Below are 9,933 nucleotides of genomic sequence, written 5' to 3'. Positions count from 1 at the left end.
GAGAAACGTTACAAATTCTTGAATATTTAGGTATAATAGCAAAATCATGTGACCTGAAACGAACGGGACTATCATGATGTTAAAACCCCTGTATAATATAGTTCATATACAGGCGCTGGTTGACCTGCAGTCGGTGCGTTAGGCAAACATAACAAGTAAATAGTCTATTTTGTAGCTTATCATGTACTGCGCCAAGGATATACCATATAATAGTCACAAAATTATTGTTAACCGACAACAAACAATGCCAAAGTTCATTTACCTATGTCGTTACACATTTACGCTGCAAAGGGCACTGTTTATGAAGGGGGTAAAAGGGGGTAAAAAGGGGGTAATTTTCCCTTCCTAAAATATTTCCGGGGGGGATGCAGCATCTTTATATCTACTATTAATGATAGCGCTTGAAGGGTTCATGCAGCTTTCTTCGCACGGTCTCTCGTATGCCACACGAGCATTTTTGCACAAAACAATAGACACCGATTGAGGGAATGATTGCTTCGTGCAATGCACAATGACTTTGTAGAATTATACATTTACGGCTTTGATTAGCTCCACGACAACCCTCAGATATAGGCCTATCGATCATAGTAAGCTGCCAATAAAGCGAGTGTGAACAAAAATAAACCGCGAGCAAGGAAGATCCCAGCGCATGCCTGTTATCAATTGTTGTGCCAATTTATAGTTATAATGGGTTATTACGGAATGATTATATAATTTGAATTTGAATTTAATTTAAATTTGAATTTATTCACCACAATTGAATCCTATAAATAAGATTTGTGTATAATATTACAATTAAAAAAAACCGAGATTAGTTGCTATTTACATCTATGTTATTACGAGGTTATAATTCTTGGTTCTTACCCAAGAGTAATTTTGAAAGTTTTTTTTACGAAAAGAGGTGCTTAATCTCTCAATTCTTAGATCAGTAGGAAGCATATTCCAAAAATTACAAACAGAAAACTTTCCTTCGTCTGTATTTAATAAAGGAAGACGTAATTGTCGACCCGTTTTTTGTCTTATGGAATATGCATGTTGTATCATACTGTAATAATGTTTTAAGGAATGAGGTAATCGTTCATTTATCAAATCAAACACAAAAGTACAAATAAATAATTTATGCAATTTAAAAACATTCAACAATTTGAGGTAATGAAACAGTGCATTAGTATGAGAACGATGTGGCTTGAAATTTATAGCACATACAGCCAGCTTTTAAGTATAAAATATACAATTCAACTGTGATTTATAAATACTACCCTAAACCTCGATGCCATATATAATATGTGGCTGTATCAGAGCTTTATACAACAGTATCAATATATGTTTAGGGACAAAGAGCCGTAATTTAAAGAGGATACCGACCTTTCTCCGTTTATAGTCATTAACAGATTTTATATGTGAATTTCATGTTGAATGTCTGTCAATGGTAATGCCAACAAGTGTTGCTTCCTCCACTTCTATTAATTCTGCCTCAGATATTTTAATCTCCCTCTAAGCACGGCCTTTCTTCTACAGCTACTAAAGTAGATGAAATTGTTTTTGACGCATTGATAGTCAGCTTATTTGCAGTGCACCAATTCTGTATTGAATTTGGATTTTCATTTACATCAGACTCATCTATTTGATCTACACCTTTGGGAAAAGTATGAAAAATATTAGAATCATCTGCAAATAGTCTGAAATTGAAATAATTTGTCACTATTGGCTTGTCAATTATATAGATTAAAAACAGAGTTGGTCCTAAGATAAAACCTTTTGGTACACTTCATTTGATATATCTACTTTTTGATGATGACTCTTTGTATTTCACATACTGCATTCTGTCACTAAGATAGCTTTCGAGCCATTTCAGTGCATGTCCTCGGATGCCATAATATGATAGCTTTTCAAATAATATGTTATGGTTTATTGTGTCAAAAGCCTTTTGAAAGTCAAGAAACACACCAAGCGTAACACATCCTTCGTTTTTTTTTATATACTTTTCAATACCGTATTCATAAGATTAATTACTGGTAATTTAGTGCTATTATGCTATACATTCGTCTAAATCCGTACTGATGATGATATAAAATGTCATGCGTTTCTAGAAAACTGGTCAATCAGAAATGAGTCTATAATTCCCTGTATCATGTTTATTACCTTTTTTAAACAGTGGAGTGACTTTACCAATTTTCATTTGATCAGGGAAATTTCCTGTTTCCAATGAAAGATTGACGTTTTAATAAAGTACAATATAATATAAAATAAAAATTGTAACACAATATGCTATATAACTTAATGTAATATGATATAATATAATATGATATGATATAATATAGGCCTACCCTTTTTTCGGGTTGTTTGGTACCTCATGTATGAACAAAGCTTAGATCAGCGAATAACTGTGAGACCACGTTTTGCGAATATCCGAAAAGCTGAGCTTAATTAAAACCGATTTGATAGCCATAACTTTGTTTCTTAAAGGTGAAATTCAAAGAAAATCACAAAATATGTCAACTAATGTATCACTAGAAACTGGTGAGCTAACAGATGACCATCGTACAAGTTTTAGGTCAACTACATATCGGGTGATTTATAAAAATACAAATACAATCACCACCCTAGCAGCTGGGATATACGAGAGATTCGCCGGAAAAATAACGATGTTTTAATGACGTCACTATATTGACCAATACTGCCCAAGCAGACGACATTCCATAAAGAATGAACATAATTGCACAGCTATTATTTGTCAAATTATAATGAGTTTAGTGTATATAAATGTAATGGCATGTCAAACCATTCAAAAGGGGATATGACCCGATTCTGATAACTAAAATCTTTTGCTTGTAAATACACAGGATAGGGGTTAATTAACAATCAAAGAGATCAGACTTTCAAATTGAAAACCCCCCGGAATGATATTAAGGACGGCATTTGTTCCCTCTTGAAATGCCGAACATACCGCGGTGTGTGCAGCTGAATATACAATGGGGTCTTTTTTTGTTTACAAGCGACAGATTCCTTTATTTTTGTATCGCTGCATTTGTCATCAAAATAAAACCATGCGCGGGGTTTAGAGTGAGGCGCAAGACAATTATGGCAGTCTTGTAAAGATTGTCTGATGTTCAGTCATGCGTGAAGGGATTCAAATGAAAATGGTACCTAAATGTACTGGTAGGATAACTCTATCAAGACATATCATTAAACCCATAATTAAATATTCATACTTCCAACAGTACAACTTTTAAAAAGTGGGACATTTTTTCTGACTCACCCTGTATATCTGATCACCTCTCGTCCATTCTAGCTACGTGATTCGTCCTCGTATCCTCCGTGACATCACGCAGCGTTCTCTGTCTACGACGGTGTTAGGTCAACCAATCAGCATGCCCATCTGCGTTGCGCCAACGGCAGCACAACAATTCGCCCATCCAGACGCCGAAGCAGCATCGGCTAAAGGTTCGTTTAGAGTCGGAAGACCATTTTTGTAATGTAATCAAATTTAATGCATAAATCTTTGTTAAGTGACACGCTACAAATTATGTCATTCACCTGCTATGGATAATTGTTTTTTTTTTTCGATAGTCGGAATGCGAGTTGCATACATTAATTGTTACTAGGTAGGACAAACAATTTTGCTCATTTGTTCTACCTATTTAAACATCACGTTTTACATTCAATTGTTTGTGACAGGTGAATGAAATAGTTTGTAATAAGGCACTTCAAAATGTGTGCATCAAAGTTGAATACATTACGAAAATGGCCTATTACTTACATTTAAATTAACCACACGATCGAAGAATCAAAAGTGTTTTCAATTGATGCAAAACTCATATCATTGCGAAGGGGAAGCCTTGCCGATCAAATCGACAACTCTTCTCTTCAAAATATGTTTGGGGCCCGCAGTAATCAACTCTCAAAAATGTTAGTTTTGAGATCCAGATTTTCTGCCTTCAGCGGTCCTTTGTAGAGCGTCAATATTTGTGACGTCACATACGAGACACGGCTGGCTAGCTGCATACTGCTACACGGCACTGATCTGTTCGTCCAGTGTGTGACGTCACAATTCAGAGCTCGCTACGCTTGTGTGTTTCACTTACGTTCAGGGGCGTTCGGGGGTCTAAGGAGGGTCTTGAAGAATTGCATTTTACGCCTTTCCATGATATCTATATGATTTCTCAGCAAATTGTTCGTGTTTTTCAAGAGAAAATCTTTCCATCCATATGTAATTTGTTCTAATTATGAGTTTTTAGTGAATTTTCTTTGTGTAGCTCCTTTAATACGGACCTGTGAAACACAAGGTACGGGGTTCGAATCCCTGTCACAGCACTAAAGTCATTTGATAGGAAATTTATATATATTTGCCACTCTAGACAAAGGTGAAATAAATGGGTAGCTGCATGGGCCCCGTCTTACAAAGAGTTGATATCAATCGCAACCTATTTGCGATTGATATCAATCGTTACTATGTACATAAGAGATAGGAGATCGACTGCCGGAGACTGCAAACTTGCGATTGATTTGGATCAATCGTAACTCCTTGTAAGACGGGGCCCTGGTATGCATCGAGCACTATGACAGTGATATCTCCTCATCAGACTATTCCATTTTAAAAAGGAAGCTTCCTTCTGAAAAAAATGTTAACAGTGATAATGATTATATAGCTATTAACTCGGTTATCCGTGCTAATGTCAAATTATTCACCAGGAACTGCGGAAGCTGAAACCTTATTCATAATGTCATCATTTGCTAGCGTATCCATCGCTGAGGTTAGGCGGGCAGCCCCAGGTGGGTTACGATGGATGCAGCTATATCTCTTCAAAGATCGACGGTTCGCCGAACACGTTGTAAAGGAAGCCGAGAGAGAAGGATTCAAAGCTATCGTTCTCACCGTCGATTTACCTCTGTGGGGAGACTATTCATTCTTCAGATCTTCGCATGCAACTTCAGCATCGAAATACTATTACGATCCAAGCCTGAGGTACTATTATTCTGGATTGTCTGTTAAGCTATGCTAGAGATCGACTGGATAGTTTTAAGGTCCATGTCACACACTAGACACTATTTCCACTGCAGCATACTCCAAGCACATTCGGTTATATAAACGCAGAAAACAGGTCCAGGCGCCATTTCTAAGCACAGTCGCAACCAGGTCAACAAAATTAGCGCAACAACAATCCAAACAAACCAATGCGTACGTATAATACACTACTGGTTTGATCGATACCTCAGGCGCATCCGTCAATGTCTGGATAAAGCCTCTTGCTCATAGTGTATTGTCATAGTGTCATGAATTGTATTGTATTAAACAATCTATATTGACGCCTTTTCGCGTAGTGGAATAACGTCTCGTGTACATTATGGGCTTCAAAATAATGAGCGTTGCAGACGAGGAGTCAGTAGGGCCTTTTAGATTTGCACGTCGACATAGTGGACTGCTACTTGTGACGTCCTTATAAGGCAAGGAACTGCACTGTGACGTCCTTTTATTAGATGACAATAATTTATTATGCACAAAAAAAAAAATCATAAAAATTCTTTGACGTATGAAGGGGTTTGCTTTCCGAAAAACTCGGACAATAATCGTTTGATTTAATTAATTGGAAATTTAATGTACAACATGTTTTCTTATTCACGATTTAAATTCGCCAAGACCTTCATTTTCACGTTTCTTTACGAAACATTTATCGTGATCACCCATCTTGATTTATCTTACAGACCAACGAATCTAGCCATAGACATACCAGAAGTGCATGATGCCATCCGCTCTGGTGACGTCAACCTACGTCATTACCTGGCGCAGCAGTTCAATTCACCCAAAACATGGGATGATATCAGATGGCTCAAGTCGATTACGTCACTTCCAATCGTGCTAAAGGGTATTCTTACAGGTAAGGAATACCGAACTTTCGCTAAAGTTTGATGATATTACTTGAACACGTAATGGAAGTGGAAAAGAGAAGTGGATTGAGATGGATGTGTGATCATGTGTTGACAAGGGAGATTCTGGGACACCTACCCCCTGGACATCCATCCCCCGGATAACCACCCCCAGACAACTACCCCCAGGCAACTACCCCGTCGCACATCTACCCCCTAGGACAGCTACGCCCGGACAACTACCCCCCGGACAACTACCCCCAGACAATTACCCCCAACGACAACCATCCTCTAGTACATCTATCCTAGGGGGTAGTTGTCTGGGGGTAGTTGTCCTGGGGGTATTTTTCAAAGGGGGTAGTTGTCCGGGGGAAGTTGTGCTAGGGGAAGTTGTCCTAGGGGGTAGTTGTATGGGAGTAGTTGCCTAGGGGTAGTTGCCCGGGGGTAGTTGTCCTAGGGGGTAGTTTTTTTAGGGGGTAGTTGACTGGGGGGGGGGTATTCGTAAAAAGGGTATTCTTACTGGTAAAGAACACAGAGCTTTAGCTAAAGTTTGATGATATTACTTTAACACGTGGTGGAAGTGGCACAGAGAAGTGGATTGAGATGGATGTGTCATGTGTTCATGAGAAGGGTAGATGAAGGATTGTGAAAAGAGCGTGGGATCTTGAAGTGGGTGGTATAAAACGGAAAGGAAAACCATTTTGGGGTGAAAAGCAGGCGATTTCTTTTCATGACCGGGGGGACGAAATGCGAGGGACGAGGGGCATATAGTGAACGAGCATAGAGGGGCGAAGGCGACGGAAGTGACTATAACCAGGCAGGCAGCGGAATGTTCATTTTTGTTACTATTACGTCACTATTACACTATTACTATAACTCTTAATCTTGTAAACGTACAGTGTAAACTGTGCTTACGTGATACCAACGAAATACAGATTTTCTACAATATTTACTCGTACATTTTGAAGGATGTTATGCGAAGGAGCGTAGCGACCGAGCGAGAAGATTTTTGCAATTGTATACGTCTAAACGCTGCACTCTTTGGCCCTCCTGAGCATAAAAATCTGTTGCAGTCTTTAGTCAGTATGTGCTAAACATTGTTATTTGGCGCTTTTTCTAATTTTCCGAGAGGAACGACGGGGGGACGTGTCCCCCGTTCCCCCGGGATCGCTGCCACTGGTGAAAAGATAAGGTGAACAAAAAAAAATCAGTTAGGTTGGTCTCAATGAGGAGGATGCTTGAGATAGGAAGAAGTGGAGGGAGGAAGTGTCATCTTGGCGCAAAAGTCAGTAACCCCTCGTAAGATGGATATTGCTGACTTTGGTGATAATGACGATGATGATGTTATCAGTAATAAGCTAGAATAACTGTTATAAGCTACTGAAATCCTTGCATTTGATTGGTTGTGAGATACTTTGTTTTGGTTACAGACTTTATGAAACAGGGCACTGGAAAATAAATGGATGGAGTAACTACATCGGTATTTAAACGTCTCTATCAAGACTGTTGTTTCACGATGAGATTCAAAGAGAGGCGAGTGGTGATGAACTACTCGAAACCATCGATGCAAGATACGCAGATAGACTAGCTACCCTTGTATCTAACTATATCTATGTATGTCTCTCTTGTCTGTGGATACGGCTGAAACCGCTTCCAGCCTCTGGAATCATTATTTGAGACACAGTCGTTTTCAAGAGAAGCGATCGATGACGAACGCTCCGCAGTCATCGGCGGAAGACACTTAGATGGACTACTTTCTCCTGGATCTAAACATATCTGTGTATAATATTTTGCCTCTGGATAAGGCTGATGCAGCTTTCAGTCTCTTGTAAGCTCTGATAGAAACAGAGTCGTAAATACTTAAAATCATCCTATGACAATTCCAAAAGCCCTCTACATCGCTGTTATGGACAGTATGTAATCAATACATGATTTCTTCGGGATTAACAGTTGGGTATTGAAATTGCTCTTGTGAGTTGGTATTTGCGATGATGTTTAGAATATCTCCTCCCATAACTTCTTGATTCTCGTTACAGGCGAGGCTGCGATGGAAGCGGCTGATGCCGGAGTCTCTGGAATCATTGTATCAGCTCACGGTGGAAGGCACATGGATGGAGTACCTGCTCCGGTATTAAACGAATGTTGCTTTTTTGGCATTTTTATGGAATGAAAACATGTTAGTAAGACTTTTGATGGGGCATTCATTCGATAGGAAAGTTATTTCCCCTTGTGCCTATTCGGCAGGGGGAAAGGTGATGTGGGCCAAAAAGGTATTCCCAGAAAGTTTATGAAATCAACAGAAGTACTATGGGAAGCTTCCTTTTACCTCTAAAGTTGTTTTTGTTGTTAATGCACCCTTCAATCCTACACCACGAAAGAGGGCTTTCCCGCCATCTATCTTACCGTAAAATCTCACCGTAATAGAGTGGTGAAGTGTGACGTCATCAAAAATCTATTTTTAGAATTTCTCAATTTTTTCTTTCTTTTCCGAAAGAGCATCAAAAATAATGTCTGAATGTCGAAAACGGTTCATAACATTAGGAACCAGAGCACTATAACACTGAGTTCCCATAGGACATATATTTATTTAGATGGTCATATCTCAGCCAATACTTAACATATTCAATTGGTTTACGACATTCGGACATTATTTTGTATGCTCTTTTGGAAAATGAAGAACAAATTGAGAAATTCTAAATATAGATTTTTATGATGACACAGCTTCGGTAGTCTATTATCCTCTATAATTTCTCAAAATTTCATTGCCGTCAAGGAAGTGAATTATGTTCATAACCTCGTGTAAGGGAAAGTACAATTAGCATTTTAATCTTTTCACAGATTGACGTCCTTGAGGAAGTAGTGTCAGCGGTCAAAGGTCGTGGGGTTGAGGTTTACATGGATGGAGGGGTACGATCAGGAACCGATGCACTCAAGGCTCTCGGATTGGGGGCACGGGCAGTACTAATAGGTAGACCAGCCCTCTGGGGGCTAGCTTGTGATGTAAGTAGCTGGGAACTCCTGGGCCAGGAGACTATACCGATCGATCTTACTGAGACTTAGACTTAAACTTAGACTAATCCGGGGAGTAGCGTGTGAAGTATAAGTATAAGTATAATAAGTATAATAATTTATTGTCCTTTGCAGGAAATTTGATTGTGATGTAAGTAGCTGGGAACTCCTAGGCCAGGAATATGGAAGGAGCTGAGAATTCACGGGCCAGGAGACGACCGAACGGTCTTACTCAGACTAAGAATTACACGTATATAGTCAGGGGAGTATTAAACGTGTGAATATGAAAGGAGCTGAGAACTCACGGCCAAGGAGACTACCGATCGGTCTTACTCAGACTTTACTCTTTCACTGTCCTAGACTAGTCTATGGAGTAGCGTAAGGAGTTTAGAACTCACAATTCATTTAATTGCAATCTTGTGCTTCTCGTATACTTATTACAGTTTTACGCATGATACCCGCGGCTAATATATCTATGTTCCGGCACATATACAAACCTTGATAGTTTAGGTACATTTTCATATTTCTAATTCTTTTTCTTTTTCACAGGGTCCGGCTGGAGTTACCAAAGTATTGTCAATCTTACGATTCGAACTAGACACAGCTCTAGGCATTTCAGGTAAGTTTACCATGTCTGCCTGTCCAAAATCAGTTTTTAATCGATTGAGTTGACTTTTGTTGTTTCATCTGTTATGTTATGACAGATAATGTTTATTAATATTGTCGTTAAGTCTTACACTATCTCTTTGTAGACGTAATATATATAGCTCGTATTATCAATATACCCCTAACATACAGAGCAAATAATATATTTATATATATATATATATATATATATATATACATATATATATTATGATGGTTGGTACACTTTAAGTTAATACATACCTTATGACAGGCGCGTACGCAGGATTTTTTCAAGGGGGGGGGTTTTAACATTTATAAATCGGTCCGAAAATTTCGCAACGACTCAGCCAGCCGCTGAATAGGGGGTAAGAGGACACATTTTTTTTTTTTTTTTTGTCCAAAAAAATCGCAACGACTCAGCCGACCGCTGAA

The 9,933-nt window shown here is 38.8% G+C and overlaps 1 protein-coding gene across 1 annotated transcript in view; it reads left to right on the top strand.

Moving 5' to 3' along the window:
* The window catches only part of LOC115926388 (hydroxyacid oxidase 1-like), a 10,211-nt gene extending 665 nt beyond the window's left edge, over positions 1-9,546 (top strand). The window contains exons 2-7 of the mRNA XM_030991060.1: positions 3,293-3,444; positions 4,693-4,966; positions 5,704-5,876; positions 7,902-7,993; positions 8,704-8,865; positions 9,424-9,546. Of these exons, the coding sequence (XP_030846920.1) occupies positions 3,293-3,444; positions 4,693-4,966; positions 5,704-5,876; positions 7,902-7,993; positions 8,704-8,865; positions 9,424-9,546 (976 nt within the window). The remainder of the gene's footprint in view (positions 1-3,292; positions 3,445-4,692; positions 4,967-5,703; positions 5,877-7,901; positions 7,994-8,703; positions 8,866-9,423) is intronic.
* The last annotated feature ends 387 nt before the right edge of the window (positions 9,547-9,933 follow it).

Source organism: Strongylocentrotus purpuratus, unplaced genomic scaffold, assembly GCF_000002235.5.
Source record: "Strongylocentrotus purpuratus isolate Spur 01 unplaced genomic scaffold, Spur_5.0 spur5_scaffold_2, whole genome shotgun sequence".
NCBI lineage: Eukaryota > Metazoa > Echinodermata > Echinoidea > Camarodonta > Strongylocentrotidae > Strongylocentrotus > Strongylocentrotus purpuratus.
This window is presented reverse-complemented; position numbering and strand designations above follow the sequence as displayed.